This window comes from Erpetoichthys calabaricus, chromosome 17, assembly GCF_900747795.2.
Source record: "Erpetoichthys calabaricus chromosome 17, fErpCal1.3, whole genome shotgun sequence".
Lineage (NCBI taxonomy): Eukaryota > Metazoa > Chordata > Cladistia > Polypteriformes > Polypteridae > Erpetoichthys > Erpetoichthys calabaricus.
In genome coordinates, this window is record NC_041410.2 from 94,291,758 (window position 1) to 94,314,087 (window position 22,330).

Sequence of the window (22,330 nt, forward strand, 5' to 3'; positions counted from 1 at the left end):
AAGAAATCCAATCTGCTAGCAGCATACTATGCTTTAATTTATTTGTTAATTTATCCTTAGTTCTAAATAGAATGCCATCCATCCATCCATCCATTTTCCAACCCGCTGAATCCGAACACAGGGTCACGGGGGACTGCTGGAGCCAATCCCAGCCAACACAGGGCACAAGGCAGGAACCAATCCTGGGCAGGGTGCCAACCCACCGCAGGACACACACAAACACACCCACACACCAAGCACACACTAGGGCCAATTTAGAATCGCCAATCCACCTAACCTGCATGTCTTTGGACTGTGGGAGGAAACCGGAGTGCCCGGAGGAAACCCACGCAGACACGGGGAGAACATGCAAACTCCACGCAGGGAGGACCCGGGAAGCGAACCCAGCTCCCCAGATCTCCCAACTGCGAGGCAGCAGCGCTACCCACTGCGCCAGAGAATATACTGCATAATTATAATATTCTGTTTACAATGATATAATAATTATCTTCTAAGATAAGTAAGACAGAGGTTTCAAGGTGAGCTTGTTATATTTGTTAGTCATGGTACCCAAAGAGTGGGGAAGTGTTATATGTTGATTAGGTTATGTAAGTAATATTGTCACTGTACACTGTACATGTGACAATAATGACACTATAAACGTCTAAACCTGTAAACTTTAATGCTAAACTACCTTTACTTACCCCAAGGTTATAAACAAGGTAATTGTTTCTATGAGGTTGTTCTATTTACTCTGTCTTGCCAGTAAAATATAGTTTATTTGGTATTGTTGCCTTACATATTTTGTTTTTGATGGTGGTCTCTGTGAACAACACTGTATATTGTGTAACAAAGAATTACTCGATATATGTTAACAAAATAACAAAAAAATTGTTTATTAGGCAAAGAGGTGAGGTCCAAATTAAAATAAACGTAGTGCCTTTACAGAGTTAATAAATAAAACAATAATAGGTGCATGTACCTGCATGTAATGATTGAAAAGTAACAAATGATTTAAATAAATGAGCTGAAAATGGCACATTAATACTGATTAGGCAATAAACAACACAAAGGCTTAGAAAAGAGCACAATTTCAGGTCTTGAGCAACAGAACAGGTGGGAATCTCACTTTCTCAACAGACAATCAACCTCTACAACACATAATAAATAACTAAATATAATTTTATATGATTCAATACTACAGGTGAAAACTACCTATTTGGTTCAATAAAATAAAAAGATAAGCATCCCTGAAAATAACAAAATAACACTATAGTATGTGTCAACATTTTAACTTCTTTGTAAGAATAGGTTTATTAGGCTTTCATTGGATGCTCCAGGTATGTGACTTAAAACCAAAAGTTAAAAGTGCCTGATTTCTCCATCACTAAGAGAATATGGCAAACAAATCCCCTGGACTCTTAAAAATAATGCCAGTCAAACGTTAATATTCCAGAGAAATTCAGAAAAAGGAACCCACCTGTAATTTTGTCTCTGACAAGCTTGCAGGATTCGATTTCTCCAATGCTGCCGAAAAGGCTCTTGAACTCCTCTTGTGTCATATTCTGAGGAAGGTAGTTGACGATCAGATTGGTCTTGCTATCATCTGTGGAACCATTCGTGCTGACCACAGGGCCATTAGGGAGGCTGTTGGCAGTCGGGCCATTGGACACCTGAGTTTCCATTGTGCTAATTATCTGCTGAAAGGAAAAAGTGGTGCTTAGAATTGGGACATTATTGAAACAGAGTGTCAAGTGTTCTCATCATGATCTGCTCTCCACAAAATAATCCATTCTCTACAACTTCAAGCTAGCATGGAGGATTACTCCAAATCACTGCCACTCACATCCTTTACCAACTGTGAAGGCCAGCAATTACATGTGCAATCCCCTTGTTACATTTTATTCTGTTTAAATCACAGATTTTTTACCATATACAGTACTATCATAGCTGTACTATAATTAGCAGGTAAAGCACCCTTTGAAGATTTTCTGTATAGCAAAGTACAATATAAAATAAATATTAAATATTGTTTACTTCTTTGAATGACCATGTTTTAAGAATTTCCCCAGTATTCAAATCCATGTTCATGGTGCAGCTGGGCTAGTTTTAAGCAGAAAGGACTGTTGGCTATTTTTAAGCAAACAATGACTTTAAGAAAATTTTGATGGGGCCTGGCTGGGTCCCATTTTTTACATTTCATTAATTTATGCAAATATAGTGTGATTTCACACTTACTCCTCAGTCTATAAAATTCTCTATAAAGCGACAGCAAGTCATTCTTGTGATTATCTTTATACTGCACTTTTCATTTGCTTCAACTAATCACGTTATTTTTTTAAAGCATGTTTTACATGTAGTTCAAGGCTCCCTTGTCTTCACTATTGCTTTCAAGAATCCTGTTTTAATGATTTATATTAAATAGTATAAATCTTAACTCATTGACAAAGGTATATTTCCTTTTTTTAAGAACTTTTTAATATTTGTATCTCAGTCCTTACCCTATTTATTTCTTGCAAACTAATCTTTATCTATTAGTTTCTTATATAGCACCTTCCATACATATCCATAAAGTGTGTAATCTGCAGATATTCTGACCTCAACTATAATGGCTATATAGGAACTGGATTTAGATTGTTGTAAAAGAAGTGCAATAAAAATAGCATGAAAATATAGAATAAAGAATATGCAATTTGGGATGAAGATAATAAAACATCTCACTAAATAAACAAGACTGATACCATCTGCTTAGGCTATGAGAATGAACATCTGGAAAAATCCTTATTAAGGAATCCAGTGTAAAGTGAAACTTTCAAAGGATATCCAGGAAGTGTCTGTAGTAACAATATAAAGACATACTGCATCTGAATGAACTGTGTATTAGTTCAGCGAAGTAAATGTGCTCAGTGATTTGCCTAATGCATCATGGAGGCTGTATGAATTAATTTTAGAAATACATTATTTCATTATTGGAATAAAAAAGATGATGAAATAGATCAGCTGGCTTTTGCATAAAGAATTGTTAGGAATTAAATCATTGTCTGTATTTCAGCTTCTCCTCAAAGACAGAAGAACAGGTTACAACACCCACAGTTTATGACAACCATGACAACACAGGGTGACTTTTTTAATTTAGCAAGATTTCAGTAACTGTTAAGTATTACAGCAGGCAATGTAAAGATTATTCTAACTATCAACGAAAAATGCAGGCTGCATTATTCAAGAATGATACAATGACAATGAGAGCTCCCTTTCTGTATTTATATCCACATATAAGCACTAAAGTGCAAACTGAAGCAGCTGTGGTGGTGGTCTCTACTCTCAAAGTACTTTACATTTAAAACCTTTTTCACTTTATTCTTTCCATTTTCATATAGCAAGGTCTTTTTCAGCTTCATGTCTTTGGGATGCATAAAGAATGCAGACATGTCCTTTCTTGGCACAACCATGAAAGGGAGTGGAAATGAATGAACTTGAGTGTGGGGAGTCTGTTGGAAGATTTCATACCTTGACGGTTTTAGGCAAGCCTTGAGTTCTCAGCTTGAGAATAATGAACAAACACAACTTAAGTAATTACATAATTGTAATAGACACTTCGTCAAGTAACAGTGAAAAGGAAATACTCATTAACTTATCACTCTAAATCATGTTCCACCTGAAAAAAACTTTTCTGTCTGAAATAACTATATAAGAATATTGTCCAGCTAAGTCTCATAATTTACTAAAAATGCACATAATTTAAACCAGTTCAATTAGATTCACTTTCAGAGAGCTTGAAAGTAAATGAGTCACAAATTTGGTACTGAAAAAAGAAACAGTGCATCAAATGAAACAATCTGGCCCCATCTTCAGGCCATAATTTAGTTGTTCTTAATGACCACTGAATGCCCACAAGAGACTACCACACAACTTGTGTTGGACTAAGTTTGCTAAAAGCTGAGAAACATACCCCATTATGATCTGCAAGGCAAGCACAGTCACTTAGGGTTGTATATGCAATTGAATTTCCATTCCCCCACCCCAAACCCTGTGACTCTTAAAATTTACTTGATCAGCCAGAATGTGACACTGATGGATGTTAGCAAGCAGACTTGCACACAGCAAAATAGGGATGAGAGAAGAGGAGAAAAAAAAATAGTCAATTACATTTTTTTTTCTTATGAGGAAATGTGCTGACTTTGGCAAAGTCAATTTTTAGCTGAGCTAGAAAAAAAAAACACATTTTTTATCCATTTTTGCGCATAGCAACAACCTGCACTTTCCCCTTTTAGTACTTTTGTCATGAGGTGTAGTGGTAGTGTCACAGGATGCATTCTCTGAAGTAGGCTGACAGGCTAAAAGACAAAGGGTTCAAAATAAAACATCCCTGACCCATTCCCCCCACATGTATCAACGAGTGCAAAAGGCAGGTGTTGGCACATAAATACAAAGAACCCCAGCTTATGCTGTGCAATTAATTCCAGGGTACCAGCCACACTTGTGTGGAATACATTTACCCAGAGAAAGACTGGAATTTTTGACCTGTTAAGAACTGGTTGGTCTTGTTTTCTCTTTCTCTGCTCTGACAGCTACTGGAGAAAGTCAGTTTATCTTTCAGTGCGGCTAGAGTAAGGATCAAAAATGTGCATGACAAGTATCTAAAATCCTCTGTTTGCCTTCTTGACAGATCACATAGTCTTGAATGGAGCAATGCTGTGTGTATTCTAATTAAGTTTATTTTTCATCCTTAAATATCTGGTGAAAGTACTGCCATGCATTTTGCCAAAAAAACTGACTAACCAATCTTTCTTTCTTTTGCATTGTGGCTAAAGTATAACATGCCACCACAAGGATGCCACAATTAGAAAGCTCAATCACGCATTTACTCAGCATTTAGCCCTGGCAGATATCACCTAAAAGCCCTATATATCACTGTTTAGAGAGAAAGATTAATTTTTATATACAGTGGTGTGAAAAACTATTTGCCCCCTTCCTGATTTCTTATTCTTTTGCATGTTTGTCACACAAAATGTTTCTGATCATCAAACACATTTAACCATTAGTCAAATATAACACAAGTAAACACAAAATGCAGTTTGTAAATGGTGGTTTTTATTATTTAGGGAGAAAAAAAAATCCAAACCTACATGGCCCTGTGTGAAAAAGTAATTGCCCCCTGAACCTAATAACTGGTTGGGCCACCCTTAGCAGCAATAACTGCAATCAAGCGTTTGCGATAACTTGCAATGAGTCTTTTACAGCGCTCTGGAGGAATTTTGGCCCACTCATCTTTGCAAAATTGTTGTAATTCAGCTTTATTTGAGGGTTTTCTAGCATGAACCGCCTTTTTAAGGTCATGCCATAGCATCTCAATTGGATTCAGGTCAGGACTTTGACTAGGCCACTCCAAAGTCTTCATTTTGTTTTTCTTCAGCCATTCAGAGGTGGATTTGCTGGTGTGTTTTGGGTCATTGTCCTGTTGCAGCACCCAAGATCGCTTCAGCTTGAGTTGACGAACAGATGGCCGGACATTCTCCTTCAGGATTTTTTGGTAGACAGTAGAATTCATGGTTCCATCTATCACAGCAAGCCTTCCAGGTCCTGAAGCAGCAAAACAACCCCAGACCATCACACTACCACCACCATATTTTACTGTTGGTATGATGTTCTTTTTCTGAAATGCTGTGTTCCTTTTACGCCAGATGTAACGGGACATTTGCCTTCCAAAAAGTTCAACTTTTGTCTCATCAGTCCACAAGGTATTTTCCCAAAAGTCTTGGCAATCATTGAGATGTTTCTTAGCAAAATTGAGACGAGCCCTAATGTTCTTTTTGCTTAACAGTGGTTTGCGTCTTGGACATCTGCCATGCAGGCCGTTTTTGCCCAGTCTCTTTCTTATGGTGGAGTCGTGAACACTGACCTTAATTGAGGCAAGTGAGGCCTGCAGTTCTTTAGACGTTGTCCTGGGGTCTTTTGTGACCTCTCGGATGAGTCGTCTCTGCGCTCTTGGGGTAATTTTGGTCGGCCGGCCACTCCTGGGAAGGTTCACCACTGTTCCATGTTTTTGCCATTTGTGGATAATGGCTCTCACTGTGGTTCGCTGGAGTCCCAAAGCTTTAGAAATGGCTTTATAACCTTTACCAGACTGATAGATCTCAATTACTTCTGTTCTCATTTGTTCCTGAATTTCTTTGGATCGTGGCATGATGTCTAGCTTTTGAGGTGCTTTTGGTCTACTTCTCTGTGTCAGGCAGCTCCTATTTAAGTGATTTCTTGATTGAAACAGGTGTGGCAGTAACCAGGCCTGGGGGTGGCTACGGAAATTGAACTCAGGTGTGATACACCACAGTTAGGTTATTTTTTAACAAGGGGGCAATTACTTTTTCACACAGGGCCATGTAGGTTTGGATTTTTTTTCTCCCTAAATAATAACAACCATCATTTAAAAACTGCATTTTGTGTTTACTTGTGTTATATTTGACTAATGGTTAAATGTGTTTGATGATCAGAAACATTTTGTGTGACAAACATGCAAAAGAATAAGAAATCAGGAAGGGTGCAAATAGTTTTTCACACCACTGTAGCTTTCATCCTAGCTGATTAAGAGACTTACTCAAAAATGATTTATAGAAAGAAACTGAACCTTGTGTGATATTTACCTTAAAATCTAATAAATGTGCTTCACAAATACAGTAGATGTTTTTTCACATGTAGATAAAGTGAGAACACAGAGGCAAAGTAACTCACTGAGAGTCACATGCTGAATTAATCTTGGTAATCAAAACTTTCATAATGAACATTATGAACAACTGCTGTACAGGTACAACATTCTCATTTAAATATAGTTACATAATTGGCATGTGATTTGTTTATTACTACATACTGAGTTAATGGTGGTGACTGGATCTTATGAGGTGTTTTAGGTGTAACCTACCCTTAATTCCATATTTCTATGGTTTGAAAGTTAGCAGATGAAGGCACTTACTCAGTATAATCCATGGAAGTAATGGATATTGAACCAGCATCTCATGTTTGACAGTGTAGAGCACTAGTCACTACAGGGGTGGGGATGAGGGCAGAAAAACTCATATATATACTATAAAGGAATAGTGAATCCTCAAAACAGGATACTAAGATAAACATTGGATGGCTCTGTAAATTTGAATAGCTCTAAAGTTTTCTTTTTCTTCTTTGAAACACCCCGAAGTCCTGAGCAATATGACACTGACAATAAAAATTGACGGATGGATTGGCTTCTTGGATAAATAGACACATTTGCTATGGAGCAGCAGAAATAAAATCATTGTCCCAATATGGTGGTGTGGCATAGCAGTTAAGGTAGTAGTCAAGACCCACCATGTACCACTGAACAAGTCTTTCAAATTGTCTGCGCTCATTCTGTAAATTTATGTAAGTGTGTTATAAATACTTGTAACATATTCTAATCTTTATTTAAGACACCTTGCTAAATATAAAATAAAGACTGACTGGTTCAAGGATGCAAACATAGGAGAGTGATAAAAATCTTCCAGCAGACAGTAAGAAGCGTAATAAAGAAAATGAAACTGATAGATAAGAACTTGGAGAATATTAGACCATTGGTAGAGCTGTAGGAAAATACAGATGGTATCAGCATCCGGTCTGTTTGACTGTATTCACTAGATTTGTAAATCTCTACATGAAGCAAGGAGTTTGAAAACAGGGACATATATGTTAGTCACGGGCAGTTGCAAATTATGAAACAGGAAAAGGACCTGGCAAATGTGAATAGTGTCAAAGCATTAAGAGAGACTTTAAAGGAGTGGATTTAAGTGTGTTTAAAAGCAACATGAAGATCAAGGCTTCAGAAAGTGGCCTTTTTTTGTTTGGGGAAGCATCAAAGCACTATCTTTAGTAGTATAATTTATGCTGCTAGGTGCAACAGAAATATTTCTGAATATATCTCTGTCATGGCATTGGCACTAAAGCAGTAATTCCAACAGTTTTGGGATGGTTTTGGCTATGGAAAATGTTATACAAAATAAAAATCACTTGAACTTTTAATGTTGAAGATTCATTTTCACCACTGACACTCAAAATTCTAAACAAACTGCTTACTGGTAACCTGCCTGCACTGAATTTCAACAGTTTGTATTGCTTTTGCTAAACATGGAAGGCACTACCTAAAATAAAAGTCCCAAATTCAGATCACATGACTGGCTCCTTATAAGCCATAAGAAAGAAATTTAACCAGCCTAAAGTCTAAATCTGGAAGTAGCACTGTATAAAATAAACATTTTAGGATACTGTTTACCATTAAAAGCACAACAGTAAATAAAGAAACCTTTCTTAATTACCTTCAGAACTGTTCTATGGCATCCCTCTAATCAAAGATGCAATATAAAATTAAGATTAATTCAATGCATTTGCTACAGTGGGCCTGAGAATAGATAGATAGATAGATAGAATACCCTGAAGAGGTAGAAATTGAAGGCTTGGAAACATCCTATTTCGGTTCCCTTCAGTTTTTATTCAACTTACATTTCTTTTTGTATTAATCCATGATGGTCTATAAATACACAAGTCACTGGCAACCATTTGTAGAACTACATAAAGGATCCTTGACTTGCTCTTCCTATACAAATAAGCCACAATGCCCTCATTTCCCCATTAACCCAGACACACATTGCAAAATCCACACATTTGCACAACTACATGCCGCAGGCTGCGCTTAGTCACAATGGCTCGTTGCCGACGTGCTGTGAGAGAGTAACCCTCATTATGTACCCCCAGGCCCACTCCGTTGCCATTCTCCCACATGACTGCCACCTGGCTCATTTGAGCCACACACATCCCCCTCCACCCCCCAACTGCTGAGCCCCAGGATGCAGGCCTCAAGCTCTGTCACCACAGAAACCATTCTCCTTGGCCAGGCCTCCCAGCTAGCACTTTTTTTCAATTCAGCTCTATGCTTTAATCCTGCCTATGCAACACCCTATTTGAATAGGCATCTGTCACAAGTAATTTTGCTCTAAATGTGAGAACTACCAAGAGAAATAACATAGATGTATTTAAATGTTCAGCTGGGGATTTTACAAGGAATGGAGACATAGAGAGTCAAAGATGTAACAGAGCAAAGGCAACAGAATTTTGTGTTTACTCTTGCAAACAGTCACAAAATGCTCTAATATCTGGTAGGTAAGAGCCTCTTCAATCAAGTGTTAAACATCAACCACACAAGCATTGCCATAAAAATGAATGAACAAGGTAAGCCCAAGCTAATTAAAATAGAGAGAATAAAGAAAGCCTACCTAAAAGAAATAACACAAGGTAAGCACTCCCACAATTTTGTAAAACAAAGGGGTAAAATAATCCTCCTGAGGAAAGTTCCAGATTGCTTGGTGCATCATCTAGGGAATAGTCTTCTTCTGTGCCCCCATTTTGCCTGTCTTTAAAACCTCTTGAGCAATCACATGCAACTCTGTTTAAGCGAGTCTCAAACAAAAAGCAAAGTAGGAAACCACTAGAACTACAAGTACAAGACAGACAAATAAACTGGAATACAAATACTTGTATGGGTCAGCCCAAAGCAACCTGTCTGGAATGCTCGTTATTAGGTTTTATTTTTCCTGTGATCAGTCTATATTTAGGCTTCTACACTTAAACCAACAACAAAAAAGATTTACTAATTAAATGTAAGATGTATTGCTAATATAAAAACCTTTGCACTATAAACTCCAACTTTTTAAGCATAACTTAATTGGTATTGCATATTTTACTAAAATATTTGTTTAAACCAATGTTACTTACAGTATATGTGCTGGGTTCCCTGAGTAAAGTAATATTTACCTAAAACGAATAGATTTTCAATATTTACAAAGAATATCTTTTAAAAGACGCACAATAAATGATGGCAAATAAACCATTAACAGCAGTTTTGTGAAAAGCTAACCTGCTGTGTCAGAATTTTCTCCCAAGGCAGTCATACCCACTAATTTGCTTGTAAAGTCTAGAAATGTCTCACTAAACAAAACACGTCATAGGAATTATACAATCAAAATTTAATGACAGCATCCCAGTGCTCTATTTACAGCATATCTTTCATGGACTACAGGCTACTACAATCTGTTTTTGTCATCAGAAGTGCCCAAACACTCTGAAACTGACAGAGTACTTTTAGCATGGTACAGAGGTGTGATGGAAAGTTCTCTATGTAACAGAACATGTAAATCTCCCCCAGCACAAATCCTCATGATGCCATCCATGTTCCTTGAATGCAGCAGTGAACTTGGATGAGTAGTGCAATCTCTTGTCAACATGGGGGGGAATTCATAATATTCACAGACCATACTACTACTCATATCTTAAAAGAGTAATGATGGGAAAATATTATGTGAAAAATATATTATAAATGATAAATATGAAACTAATATGACACTGAGAAGCTTCTGATACTTAGTGTATGTTTTGCAGAAGCAAGATTCTGTTACAATAATAAATAATAATACATTTTCACTATATTACTTTTTCTTGATTTAATAATAAAGTGTTGCTATCTTTAATATCCAATTATGTGCTTATATTCTTACACACACACAAACAAAAAATTATTTGAATACATAGAACAGAGACGTGTAAGCATATGTCTATATCAGTGATGAATTCAAATTATTAATCAATGGAATCCACATCATATTCAAATGTGGGGTTTGCGTACATTTTGCCTGCATTATCCACCAACTAAATTAGCATCCATGCAATATCAATAAATGATTACTAAAAACTAGTGCTGTTTAGGTTATCCACAGTCTACAACAGAGAGAAAATGTGACAATTTATTTCCATGTTAAAATAAAATTTGAGTTTACATCCCTGATCAGCCCAATAATCATAATTATTTTAATTGTTCAGCATAGAATCAATGTGCACTACACATGTGAGTGTTTACGCATGTACAGTATGTGTAAACACATAGACACATGCTGCCTGTGTTATATATTTCAGGTAATGATTATGTCAGGATTTTTTCTTGATTCCCTGCACCTTGTACCTTTTCTGTATGCAGCCTGCATATAGAAGGAGAAACAAGAGACACAACCTCCTAAGTGACATATGGCAAGCACAAGGGTAACATCTTTCAGAAGACACTATATGGGAATGGTTTTCCAGTATGATTTGTAGAATCTGAAGTTATCCCTGCAACAGACTGTGACTGCCTTATGCAACAGAGTTAATATGAATCCAAATAACTTAACTTTTGTTTTGCGCCCATTTTGATTGAACTAGGTGCATCAATATGGCACATTGTTTAACAAAACAGGATGCACTGGATGAAATCTGGCTGCTCTACATGATAAACAGATCTGTGTAAACTAAGGATGTATGTACAGCTATTTTTTATTATACAGTGCATATATAAGGACATATTAGTAACAAATATTAATTGAGATTCTTATTTATGGGAATAGGATCAGATGGGTGCAATGGAAAGGGACAAATCCCTTGCAGATAATGGAGCCCAACAGTGTGCTTTTTACCTGCAACAAAGGACTGCCTTTCCAGTCCCACAAGACAATGAATTCATTACATGGAAACATCAACCTCCCCAACACAAAACATACAAGAATGGAATACAGTCGTAATTGTCATTATGATGGTATGGGGAATTGTGAGGATAGACTCCCAGAAAAAGTGAAGTGTGAGGGAGAAAAGATATATAGAGAGAGTGAGTGTGTAAACTAAAGAAAACAACAAATCAATGCCAAATCAACTATACTGGGTATACACACACTTACATATATATATGCACACACACACACACATATGTATAATGTCAAGCATGTGCACTTAAGGGACATCTTCAGGTCTCTGATAAGGTAAGCAATAAAACACCAAGCAGAAAGGGGTGCTGTCACTAACTACATCTCCTTTTTCATCTGCAGTTCAGAGGCTCTGTTATATTTGAGCCAGCATTCCTCCCCTGGTGTTCAATGCTTTGTTTTATGTCCTTTTTGTTAATTTGTGGGTCATTTATTTATGTTAATGTTACTTTTATTAATTATCTGCTTTGTTCTCTATGCAATGTGTTTATGGGTGTTTTGCCAAGAGGCGGGGCCACCAAAGAACATCTTGTTTGAGGAGGACAGAATGCACGTTTCTGTTGTGATCTGCTTTTATGCTGTTTTTTTCCCCTGTGGTCCATTTTTCTTTTTTCATCACCCATGCTAATCCATAATAGACTAATAGACTATATATGCTCATCCACATTCACTCACAGTCATTTAAGAAACGGTTACACATGTGAAATATAATACTATAGCGGAATAGCCAGAATTAAAATATGTACACATACTATTAATCTAAGGTGTTTTATTCCTATATACTCCTTAACTCAATTATTAAAGCTTTTGAACATTATAGTTTAGCAGTTTACCTGAACTGCTTTGTAAAATCCTAATTTGATGTTATGAAATGATTATGTAAAGGTAAGACTGATTCATTCATTCATAGTCAGTACAGCATGGTGTTTCGGTGGTTACTATTGCTGCCTCCTCACATCTCCAGGTGTTGTAGCTTAACTGCCACACTGGTAACAGTACAAATAGACTTTTTCACCCTTTCAACAAATTCTTGTAGGTTTCCTCAGACGTTTTAGTTTGCTCCCACATTTTAAAACTGTAGACTGTAAATAGACTTGGGTTGAACACAATAGGGTGTGTGTCCTGTGATTAACTGGGTTCCATCTAAAACTGACTCCTCAATCACACCTTATATGTGACTTCAGAACATGGATAATATACAGTACATGTAGCATTACTGAGGTATTCATATATTTCTGAAGAACCCTTACATGGAAAAGGTTAGCAAAAAAATTGCATAGATCTTATATATCCATCCTAATGATGAAAATTTGCATCAAAATCAATTCATGACTCTTAAATACTAACAATAAAGAATCCCATGTCTTTTTAAAAACGTAAATAGAAAAGAGTGTAGTTGTAGCAGTGAAAGATAAATTATGAATATGACCTTGTGAGATATCAGAATACTGCACAAGCAGAATGCTTTCTGTAGATCTAGCTAGGTGGAGAGAATTGGGCACAAAAAATGCTTCTCTCATTAATTAACATATAAATACTATGAGGATTTTTTTTGTTTTACCACTGTTCTTTATTTAATCACAGCAGCATGAATGCCTAAATATGCCTAGGCTTTGAATTAAAAGTTTTAGTATCATGGTCATTAATAATCTGTGAAGGTATCATTGGGTGTCTGCCACACCATCTTTAGGTACTGCACTGCTAACCGGTGTCATCCTATGACATTTGACTCCTCTTTGACATAGAACAGCACAAGTACTGCATGCATTATATGCCTGAAGGACGAAAATGCAAAAACATAAAAATGACAAGGCAAATAAAGAGTCCTATACACATTCAGTTACATAACCGACACATTGAAAAAAGTGTAGCGTCGTTAAAACATACAGGGAATCTACTGACTGTGTTCTAAAAGTTCTCTCAGCCATGGGGATGCTTGTGGTGAAGAGATGATGGCAGTCAACTTGGCATGTGAAGTTAGTAACAGCTGTAGTTAGCAACAGCGTTCAAATAAATGAAAACACAACTTGTCTTTCAAAAATATCACTCTTTACTTGTTTATTGAACACTCAATCTGACCAAAGTGTCAATTTAGTCCATCAGGAGTCATCCATAACTACTTTTACACAAAAAATTACCACCACTCCCCCTCCCACCCCATCACAATTTATCACAAATCTCCTAATCCCTTACCAGTAATGACTTCACAAACATTGGATCCCAACCCTTCATAAGCTGCAAACAAGTGAAATTAACACTCTGAAAATAAGGGTGGCGCAGTGGTAGCGCTGCTGCCTCGCAGTTAGGAGACCCAGGTTCGCTTCCCGGGTCCTCCCTATGTGGAGTTTGTATGTTCTCCCCGTGTCTGCGTGGGTTTCCTCCGGGCGCTCCGCTTTCCTCCCACAGTCCAAAGACATGCAGGTTAGGTGGATTGGCGATTCTAAATTGGCCCTACTGTGTGCTTGGTATGATTGTGTGTCCTGCGGTGGGTTGGCACCATGTCCGGAATTGGTTCCTGCCCTGTGTTGGCTGGGATTGGCTCCAGCAGACCCCTGTGTTCGGATTCAGCGGGTTGGAAAATGGATGGATGAAAATAAGGATGCAAAACTTTAATCAGTCTGTGTGCTACTAACGCAGGTAATCATTAGCAGCTTTCACATTTTAAGCATTAACCACGAATGCAGCCAGTTTGTAAGCAGTTTACTGTTACTTAATCGAATAACTGAGATCACTGAACTGTTTTATTAATGCTTGCTTATTCCTTCTGCCGCAGCAACAAGAAAGATCTTCCTTTTTTCAAAGACAGTGACACTGCTGACATAAACATAGTTTCTGGGAACAGAGAGTCTACCTAGCTCAGGAGCATCTTCTTTGTCTCACTCCACACTTGATATAATGACAGGAACAATGTATTTTTATCTATTAAGGGTAAAGCAGAGACAAAAAATATTAAGTTCATTGATAGCGCACAATAACTAAGTTTACAGACTAAATGCAGCAGATACACAGCTAGTCTGCCACAAAATCGTCGCATAGAGTTGTGTAGTCATGTTGAACTACTGGGGAGGGAGGTGGGGATGTCGGCAGCCGGCAGTAACCAGCAGCCGGCTATCACTGTAACATCTGACTGAATGCAGCACTGTTTGGTTGTTTCGTCATTACATTCCTTCTAGGCATACAGAACATATGGAGGCTAGCCCGGCGCCATATATTGGTGGTGCATTGACTGACTAAGCTGCTGCACCACTGATGATGCTTTGTTACCTGCCTGGGCGGAGTATGACATTGAGACATGGCGGCATGCGGCGAACCTCAAAAAATAATTGCATTTTTTAGAGTTGCAACTATATCCCTACACATTTACATCACATTCCCAATCACATATCACAAATTACACATAATATAAAGTTACAATATAACCTAAATGTCACTTACAATAACATTTTAAACTTTGAAATTATGAAAAAGCATACAAGTTATGTTGACAATATTAAAATGACAGAAAGTGTTTGTTTGTTTTTGTCTGCTTATTGTACTTGTAAATAACTAAACACTTTCTTATTTTTAAGCTAGTCTGAAAATTTATGGAATAATATTCATGTGTTATGGGACTGGGTTAACTAATTTAAAAGACATCAATGTTTGGTGGGTTGGCAAAGCTAAATTGACCCCTGACGTGTGTGTGTGTTCACCCAACGATGGGCTGGTGTCCTGTCCATGGATTGTTCCTCCTTGCCGAGTTAAGCTCCAGCTTCCCTGCTCTGAATAAGTGGGTTTGGAAAATGGATAGATTGAAAAGTTTAAGCATTTTTATTTTGTTTTTTACTTCACAAAATGGACATTTCTGTTTACTAAATATTTTGTCATGAAGAGTGTTGACTTATTATTGAGGTTTGCTCAGACTGCCGTACCACTGGTTGTACAGGAAGTACACTAGAGGCAGGCACACGGACACAAAAGACTTGTGCGTGCGACTCATTTAAATAGCAGCTTGAGGATCTGTTTGCCAAAAAGAGCAGCAATCTGACATGTAAAAGAGAAAAAAAAATACTGTATACAAAATATACAATTTGAAGTGACCACTCTCAAGCTGAAATTGAAACAGTGAACTAATGCATAATTTATAATATTTCTCAGTTTTAAGGAAAAGTGACATGCAAGAGACGTGCAAGTTGCTTAGATAAAATGGATTAAACTATTAGAGAATTATTGTAATATTAAGGTGCCTCCATGTAGGGTGCAGTCTCTTCCACCTACCCTTAAACTCAGCCTATGTTTAACTGATATGCATGATAGCAGTGTTGGCATTAGGGTTGGCAACCATCCTGTAAAACATGTAATCATTCTGTAATTGGAAAGCAAAAGACGGAACACAATTTGTTCTGTATTTTTGTACATTGTGCTTTAAACAACGCATGCAAAAACCCCAAGGGGGACCCATGATCCATTTATTGGCTGTATGTACTATAGCATCACTCTTAGGTGGTCCCTTATATCTCATTATTAAAGGTGGCAACCCTAATTTGCATCTTTGCATAAACTCACGAGTTGAAAGTATTGCCAGCTCTGACCATAATCCGCATGAATTATTTTACATATTTGTGACGTCCAGAGGCGTGACATCATTTATGCACACCCTCTTACATAACTCTGTTCATAACCATAACTCAAAATCTTAGTTACACCTGATAAAGAGTACGTTTTTTCTGTCCTGCTGCATTTATATTTACACCGTTCTGTGAATGAATGTAGTTTCAATATATAATGTACACGCAATATATTCATCCGGTTAAGCCTCTTCGTTTATATCAATGGGCCTTACCTTTCTTCCAGAGCTCCCTTTTCCATTACACATGGATGATGTGATGTAAAATGCTGGTCATCCAAGTATACTGTAAATGGTCACCTCCGCCTTCTCTTTTCGTTGTCGGGCGTTGCACACTGGAATCCCGTGACGTTTTTGTGCAGCTCAGATGACGCCCTCGAGTTAAACTCGCGCTCAAATCCGCCAGTTCGAGGCTGCAGGCGGCGAGACGCCGGCAGGAAAGTAGCAAAAGCACGTGACTCTGAAGAAAGCGGGGATTCGCGCCAAGAGTCTGCCCATCGGGCCAAAGCCCCGTTTCCGATGCCAAAAATCTCCTTAAAATAATACCAAACCGCGTGACACTCAGTACATTCCGGGAAGGTCCCGCTCCCAAATTCGCATGGAAGCTGATGCTGGTTTCAAAGCCGCGTTGTCCACTTAGCACATATGGGGAAGGACAACATCGCAATTCACAGGTGCGTTCTCCACATTTAGTCTGCAAAGGTACATTTTGCTCACGCGGGGTTATTACTTTGTAAATGGGCTACAGTGCTACACTATTCCACCTCAACTGCTTTGTTAAATATCCAAACCAATATTTAGCATAGCCAAGCTTCGTTTTGAACAAGCTTAAGAAACGACACAATTGGGCGGGAAAACCGTCGGCTTGAAACTCGGAAGCACTTGGAGGCTACGGACACCGACCCATCCAAAAAAAAAAAAAATGTTGTTTATGATTGGTCAGAACATAAATGTTGGGGCGGATCTGCAAAGAGCCTGGTCCTGATTGGCTTACAGCGCGTAGTGTCAATGGTAGTGCTCACCACGCGGAGTCTGTCAAATATAAGAGGACCGTATGATAAAGTTTAGAAAAAAGTGCCTACTTTACTTTCAGTTTTCCAGTTATGTTTCTCTGGTTAGAGTTGTGAAAGAAAAAGTGGCATATGTATGTCATGCTGATATTGTTAATGAAACAATTAACATAATTGCTTTTGGCTACGTTTGAAAAAAATACCCTATGAGTGACAGCACGTACTTAGTCGAAAATTTAGAGGGAGAGCTGGACAGCCGGGAGCCTTGAAGGTGAAGTATAATTTCAAATATATAATGTTCAATACTTCTGGAAGAATGTTTCAGACAAAACAAATAAATAAATGGGGTTTGCAACAAATCATTTCACTACATCGTGTAATGCATGTATAATTTGTATGTGACACATAAAAATTTGAAATAAAGATTTGAAGAATAAAGATTTGAAATGTGACATTAAATAAGTGATAACAGAACATATCTGAACATATATAATACAATGCGTTATTCACAGGCGGAGTTTGGCAATTGGGCGGGGTGTGGGTGGCAAACAAACCATAAACAATCGCATTTTTGGAGTAATAGCTGCACTGCTACATGTTTACATCACATACTTTGCCAACTGTCGTGAATTGTTTGTGATATAAAGACGATATTTAAATGGCAGAAAACGTTACTTAAGTTTGTCTGCTTAATATAATTGGGCCAAATAAGGCATTTCCTTTTTATCAGATTAGAAAATGTCCTGGTAGAGTAACAATTCAATGCGTTTGAGGGTTTTACTAATTAATGATGTGAAAGTTGGATTTTTTTTTTGGTTCATAAAAAAAGATCGTACATACATTGCACCGTTACAATATTTTGTCACTGGGGTATGTGTGACGTGTGATGGAGATTTGCTCAGACCACCACACCGCAGTTTGCACTGGCAGGCGTTAAATGCCGGTCACGCGCACTTTGCCGTTTCAATCGCTTTTGTCGACAGGAGCAGCTATCGAACGAGTAAAAAAGAGAAGAAAAAGATTGAATACAAACTATACAAGTTGAAATAACCTTTCTAAAGCCAAATCCGAAGCAGTAAATTATTCTTGTCTTTGAAATTATACAGTATGTTTCTGAGGCTGATTTAAGAACAGGCGACGTGCAACTTCTTTGGGCAGGACGTATTATAGAATCCATGGAGCCATCCATTTTCCCGAAACAGATGGAGTCTATCCTAGCAAGCAACGGACCCAGGCAAGAACGACCCTTGGATAGGTCTCCCCTAGCCCATCACAGGTTGAACACGCTCACACACAACAGGCCGTTTTAGAATCTGTAAATCACCTTGGACTGTGGGAGGAAACCAGTGTTGTGCCGAATTCCTCCACCGGACTGCAGCACACCACCAGCAATAAATCAACCCCCCCCCCCCCACCACTTCACATTTAATGATATGTTACGTGTAACTGCGTTCATCATTAGGCAGTATTATTAAGCTCATCTCAGCTGCAACGGAATTTTAAGATGTAGATATGACCCCTACCAAAATAAAATCAAACTTCACTCCAGACTGAAAGTTCACAACTACTTCGGATTTCATCTTCTGTCACCTACCGACTTGAACAGTATGCCCTAGAAATTTCATGACTGTATCTAGAACACAGCTACCTTTAGAAAGGTTGGTAGTGGAGTTGAATTTGCGGTCTGTATTCGGCGGAAACCCACGCACACCCAAATGCACACTCCACCCAGGGAGAACCTAGAGTTGTGAGGCAGCAGCGCTACACTGCATCACTGGTAGTTGGTTATTACCATATTTAGATTTGTCTTGGCCTTAAAAATTAGGGAAGAACCCCCTTTATTTGAAATTTATTTTAGTAACATAGTGTATCATTTGGGGGGCCAGACCATGGTGTAGTGAAATATGCATTTTGTTGCTTATTTCCTTATGTATTTATTTACATTTTTCTTTATGTCAGTGACGCGACATGCATCGTGAAAAAGGGTTTGAAATTAAAACTGTCATTTTCACCGTCAAAGTTGAGAGGGTGGGCTCTCTCGAGTACTGTGTTTTGATTGGTGAATCGTCGGTAGCGTTTTTATAAATCTTTGGCCATCAAATACTACATTCATAGACATACTTCACAGACTCTTGAGAGAACAATTAATTCTTGAATTAAACTAGCTGCTTCCTGCAGTAATTCTGTTGAACTTTTTCTTGCACTCGTGTCCGCCACTTTGAGCATGCGCTTTGTGTGCTTTGCGAATTCTGGGGCTCAGAGGCACGTGCTAAAGTGTGAGTCCTTTAAGATCTGCAATGACAGAGTTACAGTATTCGTTCTTTGTTTTAAAATGGTGTTTTGGGTACTTTATGTAAATGCATATTGGTCAGCTTTGTTTCTATTATCTCTTGGGTGGGGGGGGGGGTTGATTATTGCCTCATTAATATTTGAATACAGACAAATTAAGGAAAATTTCTTTTAAGGTTACACATAAGATTTACCCTTTAAATCTCGTTTTTACAAATGCAAAAAAGATGTCTCTGTTAACTGTTCATTTTGTAAAGTACAATCAAAAACGGTGCCCCATCACTTTTTTCATTGTCAGTACACTAAAAAGCTGAGGCAAGATAACTCCAAGTGTATCGCTGATAAATTGTTTAGTAACTTTATATGTACAGTTTGGATTTCTGAATTACAAGAAAGTATGGGAAAGCAGCCATATATTGTTAACTTAATACTGACTAAATATTATATGCATACTGTAGACGTACATTTTCCAATAGGAAATTCTCCACAAACAAAAAAAGTTTGTATATATATATACAGTATATATATATAGCCTACAATGTGTGTGTGTGTGTATATAAACTATACAAGTTTGTACTGAATGCAAAGCCTTTGTACAATGTTTATAGCTATTTGAAATTAGTATATTTTCTGAAATTATGCTTATTACCCTGTGACAATTTGGTTTATATAAAACTGATGTGAATTGTCTGCAATTTTTTTGTTATTTCTCTCAATAAAATAATGTGCAAAGATGCGACTGTGAGTGTCACCTCTACTGACAATTCACCGATCAAAAAACAATACTCTATACAGCTCACCCCTCTCAAGTTTGGGAAGTGAAGAGGACAGTTTTCATTTCAAGCTGTATTTCATGTTATGTGCAGTGCTGAATACATAAAATACATAAAGAAATACAAAATGAAAAACATTTTATGACACATTTAAATTTTATGCTCACATACTGTATTTTTTATTAATTTATTGTCACATTTCACAATGCATTTAGTTACTTGCTTATTTTTTTATTTTATTTTGTCTTATCAAAATAAGATGCCAATGAAATACTGTCTGAGCTGTAAATCAGACAAGTATCTGCAGAAATAGAGGAATTAATCATTTTATTTGAGAAGAATCCTATAGACATGAAAAGGAACTAAATTACAACATGGTGTTTATCGGTTTACTACTGTGAGATCCCTTAGTTTTTATTTTGATTTTCCAGAGTTACAGATGGAAAGAATTAATAATGCATTAGATGCATGTTCCATCCACTTAAAGCATATTTTCAGGTAACTTATTGTCATTTAGACTGATGTATGTGAAATCTTAGCAATTGAAGAGTTCCCAGTTACTTGAAGTAGTGTGTGGGCCGAGACTTTTAAGCTTTATACCTGGAAAACTTAGTTTGTTTTTTTTTTTGTTTTTTTTTAAAAGCATAATGTTAGTAACGCAAAACATGGAGCCGAGTTTTGTTGTCTATCATGCTCCGTAATCCTCTGGAAAAACAAATCATCAAAATGGGGAGTAGAGGAGTGAGGATTAGTATCTCCTTTGTGGATGTTTTAATTCTTTTAATAAATGTTATAGCTAATTTATAATAATGATATACTGTGGCTGGAGTTTGCATGTTCTCCCCCGTGTCTGCGTGGGTTTCCTCCAGGCGCTCCGGTTTCCTCCCACAGTCCAAAGACATGCAGGTTAGGTGGATTGGCGATTCTAAATTGGCCCTAGTGTGTGCTTGGTGTGTGGGTGTGTTTGTGTGTGTCCTGCGGTGGGTTGGCACCCTGCCCGGGATTGGTTCCTGCCTTGTGCCCTGTGTTGGCTGGGATTGGCTCCAGCAGACCCCCGTGACCCTGTGTTCGGATTCAGCGGGTTGGAAAATGGATGGATGGATGGATATACTGTGGCCAGATTTAGCTCTGCGCTCTTACATTGTTATTTGCAGTTTTTTTAGGCTAAAAATAAAGGGACAAAAAAAAAACAAAACAAGCCAGTGCATTTAAAATCATGATTACAATCATCCTTGTGAAACCTTGTGTAAATCTTGCACTGTTATTAATTTCTGACTTTGCAGACAAAAATCTATAGCAGACTGTCTAAATCGACAAGAAGCAAGAACTGGCTCCTAATTAATATCCTGGTTGGAATGAAAAATTGCAGCCCTTGAAGGGGTTCAGGTACTACATTTGAGACACCTGGAATAAATGAAAGGTCTTATTTAGATACCTTTACATTTGCCTTTTGTCTTGGTTTGGACTGTTCCATTACAATGTTATTTCATTTTAAATATGTTTGTTTTAGATTTTTTTCTATAAAACCAATATCACATATTGTGCTATTGGAATTGGGTCTTTATTTAACATGTGTAAGGATTATAATTAAAACCATAACTGTTTTTTAATTAATTTATCTTTATTTTAATCAGTTGACAACAACTTTTTTGGATGCAAGATGACTCAGTTCTTCTCAAATTCCATTGATCCACTCATTTAATGAACTTTTCTTCTTCACTGAAAGGTTACTGTCAGGCAGGGGTTATCCTTACAAGCACTGGCCAGCAGTCAGCAACTAACTAACTAGACCAGGTATCAGTCAATCAGAGGGCACACGCATTCCCATAACCTCAGTAACCAAATGAATAATTGGCAATCAACATTCAAATATATATCTTTATGATGTGGTAATAAGCAGCTGGATAAATTCAATGCAAGTACACCAAAATATGTACTGCATATTTTCACATAGTAATATATAATCTCCAGTATTTCTGCTGAAGGGTGAAATGGTTTTCTCCTCAGTAACCCATGATAATTCATGACACATTCCCATGAACGGTCTGGTTGGGATGACATCATATGTCCATGAATATGTAAAGAAGCTACAGATGAATGAACAGCAGTTTGGCT

General features: G+C 37.5%; 1 protein-coding gene across 1 annotated transcript in view; it reads right to left on the minus strand.

Moving 5' to 3' along the window:
• Positions 1–22,330, minus strand: part of elavl3 (ELAV like neuron-specific RNA binding protein 3) — a 94,449-nt gene that overhangs the window by 31,627 nt on the left and 40,492 nt on the right. The window contains 1 exon segment of the mRNA XM_051920586.1: positions 1,460–1,679. Coding sequence (XP_051776546.1) covers positions 1,460–1,679 — 220 coding nt within the window.